At 40.3% G+C, this 18,632-nt stretch overlaps 1 protein-coding gene and 1 long non-coding RNA gene across 3 annotated transcripts; both read right to left on the bottom strand.

Moving 5' to 3' along the window:
- Positions 1–9,194: 9,194 nt before the first annotated feature.
- On the bottom strand, positions 9,195–10,185 carry LOC131183113 (uncharacterized). The gene is made up of 3 exons (XR_009151267.1): positions 9,934–10,185; positions 9,674–9,831; positions 9,195–9,225 (listed from the first exon to the last, which is right to left on the bottom strand). It is a non-coding gene; the product is annotated as an uncharacterized LOC131183113 (long non-coding RNA).
- A 1,719-nt stretch (positions 10,186–11,904) lies between these two features.
- LOC110672824 (serine/threonine-protein kinase/endoribonuclease IRE1a) lies at positions 11,905–18,545 on the bottom strand. Of its 2 annotated transcripts, XM_021835712.2 has the most exons (7): positions 18,103–18,545; positions 17,203–17,443; positions 15,532–17,030; positions 14,112–14,284; positions 13,574–13,820; positions 13,075–13,378; positions 11,905–12,234 (listed from the first exon to the last, which is right to left on the bottom strand). In XM_021835712.2, exons 1-7 carry the CDS (start codon positions 18,273–18,275, stop codon positions 12,103–12,105), a joined length of 2,769 nt encoding a protein of 922 aa, XP_021691404.2. In that variant the 5' UTR covers positions 18,276–18,545; the 3' UTR covers positions 11,905–12,102. The 2 variants fall into 2 exon arrangements, with proteins under 2 accessions (XP_021691404.2, XP_021691406.2); XM_021835714.2 differs by lacking the exon at positions 18,103–18,545 and having other exon boundaries at positions 17,141–17,276.
- Between the last annotated feature and the right edge of the window lie 87 nt (positions 18,546–18,632).

The raw sequence follows: 18,632 nt of genomic DNA, 5'->3' as shown, positions 1-18,632 counted from the left end.
ACAAATAAGAGAGATGAGAGAAAGAAGTGAAATGGCAATGAAGAAGAAAACCCACAAAAAAAAAATGATTTTTGTTTTAATTTAATTCCTTTTTTTTTATTGGTCACTTAAGTAGATAATTATTCTACTTTTTAAATTTTAAAATTAGATTTATTATGTCATGCATTATGTCATGCATGATGATGTCATCACTTTTTCACTTTTTCTTTTTCTTTTTTTTTTCTATTTATTTTTCCATTAGTTCTTTAATTTAATTCCCGACTCCGAAATTTTCTTTTCTTCGATTTTATTCGACAGTTAGGTTAGGATTCAGCTCTCGGGGTCAATTGACCAAATTGCCCCTCGCCGGTTCAACCCAATTTACAAATAATTCAATATTTCTTCTGGCTCTCTGACCTAATTATTTGACTGGCTTAACAATTCTTTTTAGTGATTTTCTCTTTTTCACTGTGTTCGTAATAGTCCTAAGGACCGCAGCGTCACATTTTACGATTCAAAATTTGTCACGACCCAACCTATGGGCCGGACCGGCACTAGGACCTGGGCCAGCCTAAAGCCCCCGAGGCCCGTAGTAAGCCTAATTGTTCATTAAACCAACTCTAAGGCCCATTTGGGCCCAATATCAAGAAAACAAACGGACAGAGTCCGGCCATAAAATGGACTTTCCAACGGGGAGTTTTCGACTCACCCGACCTGTAAACACAATAAATACTCAATTGGGAAGCTCAGCTCACCCTCCACATACTCATATCCTCATAAAAATAAATGGGAGCTCAGCTCCCTCATCCAATCCAGCAAACATGCATATCATTATACGTTTACAGGTCCAACATGATAATAATATTACAGACCATAACCAAATAAATAATTCTAACACATGCGGAAATTCTAGGAGTAAATAAAATTACACAAATATTGATAAATAACCTGCGAAGGAGAAAAGCAGGTTAACCAAAATAAAATCCTCCTGTAGCCTAAAAAAAATATTGAACAGGAGTGAGCGTTCGACTCAGAGAGTAAAATATCAATTTTAACCATAATCTCTATAACTATCTAAAACTAATGCAACCTGTGGAATGAAGTGCAACATCAGCAATAAATTCACATCATAGCATCAAAAAGGTAATTTGGAGCACTCACACACCCTGTAGTATCAATCATAACATATGGGAGCTGATCCCCTATACAGCTCTCTTAAATCCAACCCGTGCCGGTAATTACTCAAACTCGGACTTCCACTTAATAACCAAATCGAGGGTCCCAGCGAATTACTCAAGCCGTGACTACTCCTCGAAGGATCGGGTCCCAGCGAATTACTCAAGCCGTGACTACCCCGTCCTATCCATAGTCCACACCACATCACACGCACGCCAACGCACGCACACTGCTCCAAATTACCACAACAACATCCATGGCACATCAACAGTTATGAATGCAACATAAATCGTGCCTAGAGTTTAACTACATAAATATATGCATATAAGTGATGCATGGGCATGCTTGAACATATAATAATATCGAAATTACAATTAAAATTAATATTCTACTCACAGACTTGACGGTGGTCACTGAGGCGGCTGGGCGGAGGAAGAAGGCTGTCCCGGCTCACCTGACAATTTTTATTACAATTATTTAATAAATTTGACTCAATACAAATAAAGAAAAAGACCAATACGTCCTAAGTCGTGCCGAAAATCCGGCAGAGTCTCCCCTATACCTAGGACCTACCCAACCTGCAAAATGGCTCAAAATACACTTCTATATTCACAATCCATATATCCACAACTCAATCACATCACACAGCCCCTCCTGGGCCCATCAAATCAATCATCCATCACAATATGTAAAATTTCAATTTAGTCCCTATAATTGACCATTTTCGCAAAAACTGCCCAAATCAGCTCTAAAAATTCTAAAACTTTGCCTCGCGGTCCTTAGCAATATTACTAAGCTATTGCAAAAAGAATCATAATTTTCTAAGCTACCACAAATATTTTACGAATTTTTAATCCTATTTAAGCACTAAAAAATTACGTAAAAATAAGGTTCGGGTTTACCTTTGCCGATTTCGACTTCGGGAACGCGCTCGGGACGTCTGACAATGGGGGGCTAGCCAAAACCTCGGTCCAATTCGGAGACTTTTCCAGAACTGTCCGTTCGCCCAAATTTGCAACTTGGCCAATCGTCGAATTTCCGCGAATCGAGGATACCTACAAGAAGCCCATAACACGGGGGTTAGTACATAAATTTTTCAGAATTTTCTAAGCTCATTAAATGCTCGAAAAAATACTGCGAAGTTCCGTGGGACCCACCGAAAAACGGTGTCGGAAAAATTCAAAATTTATGTCGTTGCGAAGCTCTCGACGAGTGGAGCGTGCTGGTAGCCTCGGTTTTCTCGTGGGATTCACGGTTTTCGAGAAATCTAGCCCAAAAGTCGAAATGGGCTAAAATCTTCCCGAGCAAAAATCGGACAAACCGCTCGATGGATTTCGGCGTTCTTGGTGTCTATGGAAAGCTCTCGCCGAGTAGATGATTTTAGACACAAGACCCGGTCCAATTGGTGGCCGGATCGGCGGATTTTGGCCGGAAAGCCAAACGCCACGCGTGCGAGGAGGCGTTCTTGCGCGTTCCGGCCGTTTGGGCGGCCTACGGGTGGGACAGTGGGGCGCGCCGGCGAGGGAGACGCAGGAGGCGGCGTGGCAGGGGAGGAGGAGAGAGAGAAAGAGAGAAAGGGAGAGGGAACGCGATGCGAGGAAGAAAAAGGGAAGAAGGAAAAGTAGGTCCGATTCGACCGGTCGATCGATCGATTCGATTCGGCCGGTTCGATTCAGAATACAAAATTTTGAATTTTTACTCTGCCTCGGGACCGAAAACGAGGTCCAAAAATTTCGAAAAAATTTCAGAAAACTCAGAAAAATACATAGACTCCAAATATATTTTTAGTTTTGCCACGTGGTCTTTAAATTAATTTTTAAAAATCATCAAAGTTTATATTTTCAGAAAATCGAACCCGATTTTTAAAATCCGAAAAATCTCAAAAAAATTCCTAAAATTTAAATAAAATTAAAATATCAAAAATGCTCATAAAATTTAAAATTTTGGGGTGTTACATTCTTCACCCCTTACAGAAAATTCGTCCTCGAATTTTACACAAGGCAGAATAAAGCACATGATTATACATTGAACAGATAAGGGTACTTGCTACGAATGTCCCGTTCTGACTCCCAGATGCACTCTTCCACTGACTGACTCCTCCACAAAATCTTAACCATAGGGATCTGTTTGGATCTCAGCTATCTCACTTGGTAGTCCACTATGGCTACAGGTTGCTCCTTAAATGTCAAGTTCTCTTTTAGTTCTATCACACCCGGCTGCAGTACATGAGAAGGATCGGGAATGTATTTCCTGAGCATGGAGATGTGAAACATGGGATGAACGTGAGAGAGGTTGGGTGGTAGCTCAACCAGAGGCAAGCTGCTCCAACTCTATCCGTAACCTCAAAAGGTCCAATATACCGAGGTGCCAACTTGCCCTTCTTTCCAAATATCATGACTCCCTTCATTGGAGAAACCATCAGAAATACATAGTCGCCCACTGCAAACTCAACATCCCTTCGTCAGGGTGCATAACTCTTACATCTCTTGAAATTTGTTTTGATCGTTCACGATTAAAGGAACTACCTGCAAGTGTCTTGCACTAGGTCTATATCATGCACCTTCGCTTCCCCATTTCTGTCCAACACGGAGGAGACCTACACTTTCTTCCATATAGTGCCTCATAGGGTGCCATCCTATCTTTGGAATGGTAATCGTTGTTGTAGGCAAACTCCACCAAAGCTAGCCGTCATCCCATTGACCTCCAAAATCTAAGACACTCATGCGAAGCATGTCTTCCGATGTTTGGATTGTCCTTTCGATTTGTCTGCATGCGAGGGTGGAAAGCCGTCATCAAGTTCAACTGTGTGCCAAGTGCCTCCTGCAACTTTCTCCAAAACCGAGAAGTGAATCAGCCCTCTCGGATATTATGGAAGCTGGAACTCCATGCAATCTGACTATTTCTCGAATGTAGAGCCGAGCATACTGTGCCACAGAATATTTAGTCTTCACAGGTAAGAAGTGAGCTGATTTGGTCAAGCGATCTACAATTACCCATATCAAATCATATCCTCGCGTGGTACGAGGCAACCCAGTCACAAAATCCATAGTGATCATTTCCCACTTCCATTCTGGGATAGGGAGCTCTTGCAGCTTTCCTGACGGTCTCTGGTGTTCAAACTTTACCTTCTGACAAGTCAAGCACTTGGACACAAAGTCTGCTATGTCTCTCTTCATGCCATTCCACCAATAGCTATCCTTCACATCATGGTACATCTTGGTGGAACCTGGGTGGACACTGTACAGTGTGTAGTGTGCCTCTAGCATGATTTCATTCCTGAGGTTGTCTACATCGGGCACACATATCCTAGAACCTTGTACTAGGGCACCATCATTGGCAAATCCAAACTCACCACATTCACCTTGCTGTACTCTTTCTATGATCTTCATCAATTGTTGGTCTCTGTGCTGGGAAACTCTAACTCTGTCCCTCAAGTCTGGCCTCACTGAAAAGTGAGCCAATAATACCCCCTCATCTGAAAGATCTAGGATTAAACCTTGATCCATCAACTCATGTACCTCCTGAATCAATGGTCTCTTCTCTACTGAAATATGCGCCAAACTGCCAGAAGATTTTCTGCTCAAGGCATCTGCCACAACATTGGCCTTTCAAGGGTGGTACTGGATGGTGCAATCATAGTCTTTCAGAAGCTCCATCCATCTCCTCTGTCTCAAGTTCAAGTCCCTCTGTTGGAAGATGTACTTCAAACTCTTATGGTCGGTGTATATCTCGCACACTTCACCATACAGGTAGTGTCTCCAGATTTTTAGTGCAAAGACTACAGCCGCCATTTCCAAATCATGGGTGGGGTAGTTCTGCTCATGCCTCTTCAGCTGCCTTGAAGCATAAGCCACTACCTTTCCATTCTGCATCAAAACACACCCTAGGCCAACTCTGGAGGCGTCACAATACACGGTGTATCCTTCACCACTCACAGGTAGTGTCAACACAGGGGCAGTGGTTAGACACTCCTTAAGCTTCTGGAAACTCACCTCACAGTCATCTGTCCAAATGAATGGAACATTCTTCCTGGTCAACTTAGTTAGGGGAGCCGCTATCCTGGAGAAATCTTGCACAAAACGCCTATAGTAGCCAGCTAAACCCAGAAAACTTCGCACCTCAGTGACTGTTGTAGGCCTAAGCCAATCAGTTACAGCTTCAATTTTCTTAGGATCCACTTGAATGCCGTCACTAGAAACCACGTGTCCCAAGAATGAGATGCTTTCTAGCCAAAATTCACATTTTGAAAATTTGGCATATAGCTGGTGCTCCCTCAACGTCTGCAACACCATCCTCAAGTGCCACATGTGTTCTTCCTCGGTCCGAGAGTACACCAAAATGTCATCTATGAATACGATGACAAAACGGTTCAAAAATGGCTTGAACACCCTGTTCATCAAGTCCATGAAGGCTGCTGGTGCATTAGTGAGTCCAAAAGACATCACCAAGAACTCATAATGACCATATCTTGTCCTGAAAGCCGTTTTGGACACGTCCTCATTCCTGATTCTCAATTGATGGTAGCCTGATCGCAGGTCTATCTTGGAAAAGAATCTAGCTCCTTGGAGCTGATCAAACAAATCATCGATCCGAGGAAGTGGATACTTGTTCTTCACAGTCACCTTGTTCAGCTGTCTATAGTCAATACACAACCTCAATGACCCATCCTTCTTTCTCACAAATAGAACAGGAGCGCCCCAAGGTGAAGTGCTCGGACGTATAAAACCCTTGTCCAAAAGCTCCTGTAGTTGCTCCTTTAGCTCTTTCAATTCTGCTGGTGCCATCCTGTAAGGTGGCATGGATATGGGATTTGTACCCGGCACAACATCAATACAAAACTCTATTTCCCTTCCTGGTGGCAACCCTGGAAGCTCCTCTGAGAAGACATCCATAAATTCTCTGATAACAGGAACATTTTCCATGCTGACACCTTCTATAGATGTATCTCTCACCAATGCCAAATACCTTTGGCATCCACGCCTCAACATTTTTCTGGCACTAATTGCTGACACCAAGTTATATGGAGCTACGCTCCTGTCACCATCAAAGCTAAACTCTTCCACACCAGGTATGTGGAAATACACCTTTTTGTTCCTGCAGTTTAAAGTGGCATAGTGAGTTGCCAACCAATCCATCCCCAAAATTACATCAAAGTCCATTACTAGTAGAGGGACCAAGTCTGCTGGGAGGATCTTTCCATCCACTACTACTGGGCTACCCGGAAAAACCATGTCTACATCTATGTTGTCACTAAGTGGGGTAGCTACCGACAAAGGACATTCTAAGGTTGTAGGGTTTCTACCCAACCTCATGGCAAACACAGGGGAGACAAATGAGTGCGTAGCACCCGGATCTATCAAAACACGAGCCTCATAAGAATGGACTGGAAGAATACACCACAATCGTATTTGAAACTTGAGCATCTGGTGGGTCGGGTGAAAACTCGAGCTTGACCCTACCCGAGTGGCGTAACCACGACATCGACTTCTACCTCCTGATCTGCCTCCAAATCCACGTCCCCCTTGTCCTCGGCCCTGTTGGCCACTGAACTGACTGCCTGCCATGTTGGAAGCACCCGGATACAATTGTCGAGGAACATTCGCAACAGAACCTTGTGACCCCATCTGTGGCTCGCTGAACACGGGGCATTCTCTAGCAAAGTGACCAGTTGGCCACACACAAGCATACTCTGATCCCATCAAACAAGGTCCTAAATGTCCTCTTCCACACTGTGCACAAGGTGCCAAGGAGGATCTGAACCGGACCAGGCTGCTGTACCGAGCGTGACCACCGCTGGATCCGTACCACAGTGCAGATCCTCGTGGTCTGTGTCTAAAACCACTTCTCTTGCTCCTACCCTTTCCTCTGTAATTACTCTGGCCACCACTATCCGGAGTACCCATTTGTGGAACACCGGTAGAATCCTCTGCTCTGTTTTTCTTTGCTCTTCCATTGTCATCCACAAAGATAGCTAATCTCTATCTGTCTGCTCGATCAACTACCACGTCAAAGGCGATCGGACATCATGGCCGTGTTTGCATACCTCTGTCAAGCCCCTTTAGGAACCTCTTCACCTTCATAGTTTCGTAGCTCTGCTGTAGGGGCATATCTGCTCAATTCGAAATTGTAGCATATTCATCTCTGCACTGCCATTACGTCTTAGGGCCTCAAAGGCCCACTGCTTCTGATCTCTGAAGCTTTCTGGCACAAACCGATTGATAAAAAGTTCTACAAACTGAGCCCATGTCAAGCCCTCCATCCGGGGTAACACGTAGTCATTCATCCATTGTCTAGGCATAGGCCCCATGACATGCTGCATACACTCTATCAGTCTTCTATCGATCAATCAGAATTACATTCTGCCGTCTGCAGGAATCCAAAAACCGATATGCATCGTCTGACACATCATAAGTACCATGCACCAACTTCTTGAAATTTATGATCTGTTTGTAAGATTCCTCTCTTGGTGCGGTGGACTGCTGCTGCTGTGGAGGGTGGACCATATATTGTGCCATCATATCGATGGTTCTCTGCAGACCAGCTAGAGTAGCTGCCATGGGGTCCATGGGACCCTGTGCCATGAAAGACTGTTCCTGAACTGTGGGCAGCTGCTCTTCTACTTGAGCAGCTCTATGCCTCCTACCCCGCCTCCTCGGGGCAGGCGCCTCATCTTGTGCCGACACCTCGTCAGGCACATCTGGTTCTGGTGCAGTGGCAGCTCTTCTGCTTCTACGCATTTTCCTGAAATTCAGCAGCATTAGCCCACAAAAATTCAAAACTGCTCATTACACAGCTCTATAGACTCATATTTACACACCATATATGAAGCAGAAACTAGAAGCAATGACGATAATGCAAGACGAATGTGGACCCTATTTTTCCGCATGTGACTCCTAGTAGACTCTTCCCAACACTTTAGACAACATTCCCTATGAATCTGGAGCCTAAGCTCTGATACTACATCTGTCACGACCCAACCTATGGGCCGGACCGGCACTAGGACCTGGGCCAGTCTAAAGCCCCCAAGGCCCGTAGTAAGCCTAACTGTTCATTAAACCAACTCTAAGGCCCATTTGGGCCCAATATCAAGAAAACAAACGAACAGAGTCTGGCCATAAAATGGACTTTCCAACGGGGAGTTTTCGACTCACCCGACCTGTAAACACAATAAATACTCAATTGGGGAGCTCAGCTCACCCTCCACATACTCATATCCTCATAAAAATAAATGGGAGCTCAGCTCCCTCATCCAATCCAGCAAACATGCATATCATTATACATTTACTGGTCCAACATGATAATAATATTACAGACCATAACCAAATAAATAATTCTAACACATGCGGAAATTCTAGGAGTAAATAAAATTACACAAATATTGATAAATAACCTGCGAAGGAGAAAAGCAGGTTAACCAAAATAAAATCCTCCTGTAGCCTGAAAAAAATATTGAACAGGAGTGAGCGTTCGACTCAGAGAGTAAAATATCAATTTTAACCATAATCTCTATAACTATCTAAAACTAATGCAACCTGTGGAATGAAGTGCAACATCAGCAATAAATTCACATCATAGCATCAAAAAGGTAATTTGGAGCACTTACACACCCGGTAGTATCAATCATAACATATGGGGTGATCCCTATCTGACTCTCTTAAATCCAACCCAGTGCCGTGAATTACTCAAGCTCGGACTTCCACTTAATAACCAAATCGAGGGTCCCAGCGAATTACTCAAGCCGTGACTACCCCTCGAAGGATCGGGTCCCAGCGAATTACTCAAGCCGTGACTACCCCGTCCTATCCATAGTCCACACCACATCACACGCACGCCAACGCACGCACACTGCTCCAAATTACCACAACAACATCCATGGCACATCAACAGTTATGAATGCAACATAAATCGTGCCTAGAGTTTAACTACATAAATATATGCATATAAGTGATGCATGGGCATGCTTGAACATATAATAATATCGAAATTACAATTAAAATTAATATTCTACTCACAGACTTGGTGATTGGTCACCGGTAGTGGTGGCGGAGGAAGAAGGCTGTCCCGGCTCACCTGACAATTTTTATTACAATCATTTAATAAATTTGACTCAATACAAACAAAGAAAAAGACCAATACGTCCTAAGTCGTGCCAAAAATCCGGCAGAGTCTCCCCTATACCTAGGACCTACCCAACCTGCAAAATGGCTCAAAATACACTTCTATATTCACAATCCATATATCCACAACTCAATCACATCACACAGCCCCTCCTGGGCCCATCAAATCAATCATCCATCACAATATGTAAAATTTCAATTTAGTCCCTATAATTGACCATTTTTGCAAAAACTACCCAAATCAGCTCTAAAAATTCTAAAACTTTGCCCCGTGGTCCTTAGCAATATTACTAAGCTATTGCAAAAAGAATCATAATTTTCTAAGCTACCGCGAATATTTTACGGATTTTTAATCCTATTTAAACACTAGAAAATTACGTAAAAATAAGGTTCGGGTTTACCTTTGCCGATTCCGACTTCGGGAACGCGCTCGGGACGTCTGACAATGGGGGGCTAGCCAAAACCTCGGTCCAATTCGGAGACTTTTCAGGTAACGGGTCTGTCTGGCCCGAAATTTGCAGACCCGGTCAACTGTCGAATTTCCGCGAATCAAGGATACCTACATGAAGCCCATAACATGGGGGTTAGTACATAAATTTTTCAGAATTTTCTAAGCTCATTAAATGCTTGGAAAAACACTGCGAAGTTCCGTGGGACCCACCGAAAAACGGTGTCGGAAAAATTCGAAATTTATGTCGTTGCGAAGCTCTCGACGAGTGGAGCGTGCTGGTAGCCTCGGTTTTCTCGTGGGATTCACGGTTTTCGAGAAATCTAGCCCAAAAGTCGAAATGGGCTAAAATCTTCCCGAGCAAAAATCGGACAAACCGCTCGATGGATTTCGGCGTTCTTGGTGTCTATGGAAAGCTCTCGCCGAGTAGATGATTTTAGACACAAGACCCGGTCCAATTGGTGGCCGAATCGGCTAGATTTTGGTCGAAAGCGAAAGCGTCAGCAGTGCGAGGAGGCGTTCGCGCGTTCCGGCCGTTTGGGCGGCGGCCGGTCGGTGGGGCAGTGAGGCGCCGGCGAGAGACACAGGAGGCGGTTGGCGTGGCGAGGAGGAGGAGAGAAAAAGAGAGAAAAGGGAGAGAGCAGCAGCGTGCGGGAAGAAAAAGGGAAGAAGGAAAAGGCGGTCCGATTCGGCCGGTCCGATCGATCGATTCGGTCGGCGGTTCGATTCAGAATACAAAATTTTGAATTTTTACTTTGCCTCGGGATCGAAAACGAGGTCCAAAAATTTCAAAAAAATTTCAGAAAACTCAGAAAAATACATAGACTCCAAATATATTTTTAGTTTTGCCACGTGGTCTTTAAATTAATTTTTAAAAATCATCAAAGTTTATATTTTCGAAAAATCGAACCCGATTTTTAAAATCCGAAAAATCTCAAAAAAATTCCTAAAATTTAAATAAAATTAAAATACCAATAATGCTCATAAAATTTAAAATTTTGGGGTGTTACAAAATTTTAGTTTAAATCGACTTCGCAATCTTTTCCGAGAATGTCACCTATCGCTGTGACTCTCGGCTCATTTAACTTCTTATATTCTGTTTTTCTTATTTATACTTAACTAATTGGTAATTACTAATTATTTGTGTTCAAGGCTTATCTAGTTGTCTTAAGTATAGTTCTAATTCTCTTAATTGTCCGAATCGATACTGGTCATCAGAATAGTAAAATATACTAAGCTATGCAAATAGGGGCGTGACAAGCATTAATCTTTCATAATTGTAATTATAATTAACTGCAGAAGGCTTTTCTGCTATATGTTTTAGGCATTTCACCACTCACCATATATGTAGTTTTGTATAATATAAATGTCAGTTGCTCTTGCTCACCATCAAGAAATACTCACATACAAATATATCAACTAATGCAATTTTTATTTATTTATTTATTTTTTTAATTTTCCAAGTCTGGGGAAGGAGGGAAAAGGCTATGTCAGTGAAGGAGAGGGATAAACCAAGCAAAAATGCTTTATTCTCCCATTACAGGCATTGAACATTTAACGGTCCTGGTAACACCTTGCTTTGTAACTCCAAAGAGAGGGGGGAAAAGTCACGGAAAGGGAGCAAGTCACATGCAACCGCAAAATATCCCTGCCAGTTTTCTTTATTACTACTGTTTTTCAATACCTGTCCCCTGTCATCTAAAAATGATAGGATTAATTATATTTTTGTTCTTGAAAAGTAGTTCAGCAACATTGGAGAATCTGGAAGTAGATCAATGTGATACATATTAAGCTCTTTGTTTTTCTAGTTAAATTGTAATTGTGCTAGTTACATGCATTTCCTTTTATTTCTTAACGCTTGCTTCACCTTTCTTCTCTTTCTGTATCCATGTTTAAGGCTCTCGAGAAGCTGCAGATTTTTTATACTCAAGCCATTAGGTACACCTTTGCTAAACGCTCCCCAGCCTGCAGAGTTTAATAGTTAACAGGCTGCACCAATCTTTCGGATATTTGAAGAAGCTTGTTCAATCTCTATGTATAATTCAAACTAGTGCAAACAGGAACTTTTGGTTCATTTAGGGCAAGCCAATTTTATGATGAGAATTGTTATAACATACAGATCTTCCATGTCAGGTTTTCCAACTGACAGGAACTTCTCATTCAACGCGTTTATCAGAACATTAATGAACAAAATAATACGCGCAGAGGTTAAGATTAGTAAATGGAGTATTATACACTGTTAAGATTACAGTTGTATTTTCATAAAATATATATATATGTATATATATATATGTTACAGTTGTATTTACAGTTATACAGAGTTTCAATTACATCCATCACTTTCAGGACATCAGAACGGGCCAAACATTTTAACCATTGCTGTTAAAAATACTTCTGAAAGCAATCCTCTTCCCTACAGAATCTGCACACAACTTTGTATACTTCAATCAACAGCTTTGGAAATCGACTTGCAAAATAGCTATCATATCCTTCTGGAACTGGTCCAACAAGCTCCTGCAGTATCCACCCAAAATAGAACATATCAGATATCGTACATGAATTTAAAGGACAGAATAATGAAAAGAACTCAAGTGCACATCCAAGTAAGCTTCCTGCCACTAAATCATACACCATAGCTAAGTAAAATAATGTAGACTCAAACTCAAACTCAAATGGAAACTCAAGTAAGATCATATTGATTTTACCACACTTAGAATAGTTAGTGTAGTGTCAAACTGAATCTAGGCTATGGCTTCCAAAATGGTTTATGCCTATTACAAGTTAGGAGTTCACATTAAAAATTTCATCAAGGAGATTCAATAACCATCGAACTTTTCTCCCCCTTTCTCTCCCCTTCAAATCAAAGCCTCTGATACAATAGTATATGGTATTTAGTAATCCAATTAATGGAAGCCTAACCGGCTAACATGGCAGTTGGTGAGGCTCAGTAGCAATAACACTGAGATAGATTCATTAATAAAGCAGTGATAATCTGTGTACAGGACCATCGAATGCCATACCTGCCTACCACCTACATTGGAGCCTTGTCCAACCTCCTAGTTAGGGAGGTGACCTCTTGGTAAGTGGAATATTGTAAGTATTTCATAACATATTAATTGTAATAAAATTAATTATAACACAACTGAAAAGGAGAATTGTTGGACAAGAGAAAACAAAATTGAGAAATTTATCAGGTTTATAGCTCTCAAGGGATCAGACCTGTTTTCCCTTTTGTTTAAAAAATTATCAGGCTAGATTGCTTGCACTATAAATTTATAGTTGTATGTACTCAATCCTTGAAAAATTACCCAAGCAACTCATATTTTAACATGTTTCTTGCTTTGAGAAACAAACCTGAATTCCTTTGGGTAGTTCTCTATAATGATTCAACTTGTTTCGCAAGACTCGCAACAAGTCCCGAACACTATCAAACTTATATCGCCTGTAGCGGCCAATGTTAGTGATAAATTCAGGTTCCATCTTTTCATTCCATTTTCCACCAAGAGCAGTAGGTGCAGTACTCTCCAATGCTTTCAAGAGATCAGAATCAGACTCCCTATCCTCCAATTCTACTCTGTCACTAGTGTCGCGAAGAAATGACAATCTCATTTCAGAACTCCAAAAAATTGGGTGGCGCAGCACTTCTATTGCCTTTGGCCTAACCACATATCAAAGAAGATTCTCAATAAATACTTCAGAACAACTATAAAGGATATAGCTTCCCATGCTAGAGAGATATAAAATGAGTTTTTTTTTTTTAGTTTTATTTTATTATAGCAGGGTAGCCGCAATGTTCGCCATATGCTACAAATATCAACATACACAAAATTTGAAAATGAAGTAATTATTATACCTCAATTCAGGGTCAGGATTTAATAAACAGGAAATAAGATCCTCAGCTTCTGGAATGTATTCAACTAAGAAAAGATCCACTTTGTTTTTGACAATATTGATATCACGTTCAAGACGATCCCCAAATGGATGTCTACCACCAGTAATACAGAAAAAGAGGACACAACCCAAACTAAACAAATCAACTGCACGTGTTTGGCGTCCATGAAGAAGCTGCTCTGGTGCTTGCCAACCAGAGCTGCCACAGCCTGCAAATTAAGTAGTCAATTATCGGGGTAAATTGACCACGAAAAATTAGGTTTCACGTGACTAGAAATTAGGATTAGGAGAACAAACAAGGTCAGTACACCTCCCCTTGGATCATTCATTTCTATCATGACTTGACAAAGATGACTTGGGATAATGATGAGAAATTTTTTACATGAACGGGCCACTGACCCCAAATGCTTATCGTGTAGCAAACAGAAATTAAGGATATTAATAAATTAACCAGATAAAAATAATAACAATAAATAAATTAACCAATTAATATCACTTACCAGTAGCATTATAACCCAATGAAGATGTATCCCCAAGAAGACGCTTGCTGATTCCCATATCAGAAAGCTTCGCACATAAAGATCTTTCTTTAAGAAGTAATACATTTTGAGGCTTCAAGTCTCGATGGATTATACCCAATTCGTGTAAATGCACAAGCCCAGAAACCACATCCCTGTTTTACAGATTAAATATGAAAAAGATCAAAAAGATGCTTGAGTCGGTGCATACACTGCAATGCCTAGGTCCATTAAACTTGAAAGAGGTTTTCAACTATACCATCTAGTGGTTTGCTGTTACTTCTTCCATTAAAATTAGCACCTCTAAATTTTTACCCTAAAAATACCATTATCTTTTGTGATTTTGCAAAGATAAAAGATAATGTCCATGATAAAAAAAAAATGATAATTATTTCTAATACAAAATTTCTTAATTTTCTAAACTATTTGATAAAATGTATTAAATGATTCTTTTAAGAAAATCAATTAGCATTAGCAGAAAAGAAAGCAGTGTGAACCTCAAGAATCAAACTATCTTGCAGAAAATAACATAGGTGGCCATGTGCTAGCAAGAAATATCACAAAGGGGCTTTGTTCAATTGATTCAACTTGAGGAATATTTGACATAGGCAACTTGCCTCCAACTATTTTCACAAAGGTCAGAAAGGTTGAAGTGCCATAACTTGAAGTAATGAACTTATAAATTCTATAAATATTTCATCAACTAAGTCATTGCAAATACCATTACTTGCACATACCTAAAGCATAGTTCGGCAATATTGGCCATAATAATAAAACAACGTAGACATGAATGTCTTCCAAGGATGGTGTGACAATCCCATTACCATGGAACAATCTATGGTATTCTCACAAAATTTGGTTACAACGCATCCTCTAGTATGAATCATTGACCAATAGAACCATTGGACAGCAAACCATTACAATGACATCACCAAAAGCTTTCTGGACATTGACCTTGCTTGTAAAAGAATCAGATCAAAGAAAAATGCTATGAAACATGAATTAATGTAATTGAAATGAAACACAAAATTCCAAAAAAAAAAAAAAAGATATGTTCTGATTTCATAACATTTACTCACTGATTAAGAGATAATATGTATATTTCAGCCACTTAAGGACTCAAAACTGCATGGTATAAGCCTAGCTCTATCCCCTGGAAGTCCATTGCGAGAAAAATTATTAACGAAGAACCAAAAACTAAATATTAATATTTAAATAAAAATTTTGCAATCTACACAAAAGCACAAAAATACTACTGCTCATGGTGATAAGATTATCTAATTTTGGCCGGCCAATAATTGACCAGAACAGAAATATAAGGCACAAAACATCCATGTCAGGAGTCAGTAGTAATTTTTTTTTAGCATAAAGTGCTAATGAATCAGGAAGATTGTTTGCTTACTTCATTAGTGCTAATAGAAGAGGTGATGGATGGCCATTTTCTTTCCACCAATTAAGGTCCTCCATTATACCCTTCACCTTATCCAGCCAACGTTTATACTCAATTGTGGCTCTAGTAGCTTGGTCCTCACCGGAGATTTGGTTTAGAGAGGAACCAAAAAATATCTGAATCAAATCGTCTAAGCTGCATGTACAGCGCTCCAAAGATAGGTAGACAAAATCTTTATCATACTCCACCCCATACCAACGAACAATATTTGGATGTCTATCTGATGCAATGAGATTCTGAATTTCTTTAAATGCCACATCATGATGAGTTCGAACAAGGCGTTTCACAGCAACAGGTCGACCTTCATATATACCTTCAAGGATAATGGTACCATTGCTTCCCTTAGCAATTTCTGTATTTGATACAAATAACTTGCCAATTCTATGTCCATCAGTGCCACTATCAACAAGTTTATTAAGGTCCAAGAATGTTGTGTCATCATCTTCACTGAGTGCAGGTCCATCCCCATTTTCAGATGATCCATCTGCATCCTTTGTATCAACACTGCCATTTTTCTTTCCTGATTTCTTGCTTTTCTTCCTTTTAGAAGGTGAAGCTTTTAAACTACTACTACTGGACAGCTTCTCTGAAGCAATCTTTTCTTTACCCACTAGATAGATAAAGCCCAACAGAATGATGACCACAATCAAAATGAAAGCTGTCGACCACTTAATGAGCATGTTTAACACATTTTCATAAAGCAATCTTGCATCATGCACATCAACCACCCCAGAATCATAAGGCAAAGCAAGCATTCCTTCACTCCCATCATTGGGATGAAAATTTGACAATTTATCAACTTTGGGTTCCAACGCAAGCACAGGATTTGAAGCAGACCCCGTAAGCATCCTTCTTTCATGATGATCCTCTAATGATCTGTCAACACCAGGCTCTGAGGGAAGCATTAGATTTGATGCAGGCAATGGAAGCTTCTCGTCACCATGAGCAGCCCCAAAAGAAGACTGTGGCTTACCTTGTCTTCGAACCATCATTCTTCTAGGTTGACATGACAAAAACACCTCAAAATCACTTCCACTTTCAGAACCAAGGTCATAAGCAGAGTTTAATGTGGTTTCTGAGTTCTCAACATCTTTACATAGAAAAGCAGCCTCAATCATGGCCACTTTCATATTCCAAGAAACATTGTCTGAATTTGAACCAAAAGTTTGCAGTGTGTAATCTGTCCTTGTGATGTATATGACTTGAGCAGTACTTGAAGAGCCAGACATTACCAGATCCTTATTATTTTTATTGTCATCATGCAAAGCACTCCCTTCTTCATCTCTTTGCAATGTGGATGGAGTATCAAGTGACTTATAAGTGTGAACAAGTCTTCCAGTCTTAGCTTCAACCACAAACACTGTAGTTGTCTTAGATCCAAGTATAACTGACCCATCTTCTGATATGTGTGGTGTAATTTTGATGAAGTCTTCAATATTCATTTGAAGTTTCTGTTAGCGCAACAGTATCAATGATTAAGATGTATGCAAACATGGAAAAAAAGTAAATGTTAAAAGCAGAAGAAAACTGGCAGCTTAATCTCTATGGGGAAGAAAACCACCATTGGGCAATCCTAAACAAAATTCTCTGTATGTGAATAAGCTTCTTAGGCATATGGCATACCACTCCACTAGAGTGTTTTCCATGTGCATACAGTTGCCAGTCATCTCCATAATCTACAAAGAATCCAGTTCTTGGTCCGGAGGCATTTTCTTTATCCTTATCTTGATGGAATGGAGCTTGATATGATGAGTATATTGGTGCTCCAGATGAAAATGACCAGAAAACTTTCCCAGAAGCTGTATCTTCAAAATAAATTGTTCCATTAGGGAGCGCAACTAGTTCTGCAGAATCTTCCAGATGTCTGCAAGGTATGGCAAAGTTACAGAATTTGAGTCACAATAGCTTATGCAGCTCTTAAAACAGTCAATTGTAGGCAAATTTCATGAACAATTTATCCACAAAAGCGAAATAATGTATCAGATGGGGACCATTAGTTAAAACCAATCTAGAGAAAGCAAAATCATGCTCTAAGGGTAAGCCTATCGCACATTCTTTTTTAGCAGGTATATCTCACATGTCATCATCAGAATACCACTGTGATAAAAGCAAAATCATGCTCTAAGGATAAGGCAGAGTTAATACTTATATATTATGTGATGAAAGCACAGCTCCACGCGTAATGGGATTAAGCAAATCCCAGGGTTCCACCAGAAACAGATTACACAAGCAATTCAACTAAGCGGAGAAATTTAGTAGATCTCAAGGTGTATTGCCAAAACCCACAAAAGGCAACCCATAAAATAAACAAAACAAAGGCTTATTATTTTTTTTTTCAATATTATTCTACCCCCCTTACAAAACCCACAAAAGTATATATTTTGATCAAACGATTGAAAAAAAAAAATCCACGAAAAGGGTAAACGAAATCCAATAGAATCCTAAACTAGAGCAGGATTTATCCCCGTAAAAATAGACAAAAATTTTAAAAAAAAGAACGTGAAAGGAGGAGCCGAAACTCACGACGATGATTTGAGAGACCGGGCTCCAGCTCGAGTAGGGGACTTGAAATCAATCCATTGAGGACTCGAAGGCACAATCTCGGTACTCTCGGAGTTGAATCCGTCAACGTATGAGTTAAAAAAACCATAAATTAACAGCAACAAGAAACAGAAAAAAAGAAAATGAAGTTTCATTCCCAAGTACTGGAGAAATAAATTCAGAGCTTCACATATGAACTTTTTGCAGGGTCATGGTGGCCGTGGTGGTTGATGCTGATGAAAGACAGAAAAAGCGGAAACCCAACAGAATCAAAACAAGCATAGAATTTAAGATTCCAAGCTTGTTTGAACCTGCAAATCTTGGGATCTCCTATCAGCGCTGCAACCCCTAAGTTGGCCTGGGTTCGCCTCCCAAAAGATTATACAAGCATATTATCTGTGGGCTTACCGCGTTTGGGCATAAAATTCAATACTATTATTTATGTTATATATTTAATAAATTATATACATTTAAGTCGTCTAAAAATATAATAATTTTACAAAATATGTATT

Source organism: Hevea brasiliensis, chromosome 9 (assembly GCF_030052815.1).
Source record: "Hevea brasiliensis isolate MT/VB/25A 57/8 chromosome 9, ASM3005281v1, whole genome shotgun sequence".
Classification (NCBI taxonomy): Eukaryota; Viridiplantae; Streptophyta; class Magnoliopsida; order Malpighiales; family Euphorbiaceae; genus Hevea; species Hevea brasiliensis.
Note: the sequence above shows the minus strand (reverse complement) of the source record. Positions and strands in the feature narration are given on the sequence as shown.

Coding starts and splice junctions, on each gene's coding strand:
- LOC110672824 (XM_021835712.2), bottom strand. CDS start 18,275: ATGAAACTTCATTTTCTTTTTTTCTGTTTCTTGTTGCTGTTAATTTAT. Junction 14,285..15,531: donor CTTCTATTAGCACTAATGAA/GTAAGCAAACAA, acceptor TCTGTAAAACAG/GGATGTGGTTTCTGGGCTTG. Junction 12,235..13,074: donor AACTACCCAAAGGAATTCAG/GTTTGTTTCTCA, acceptor TGGATACTGCAG/GAGCTTGTTGGACCAGTTCC.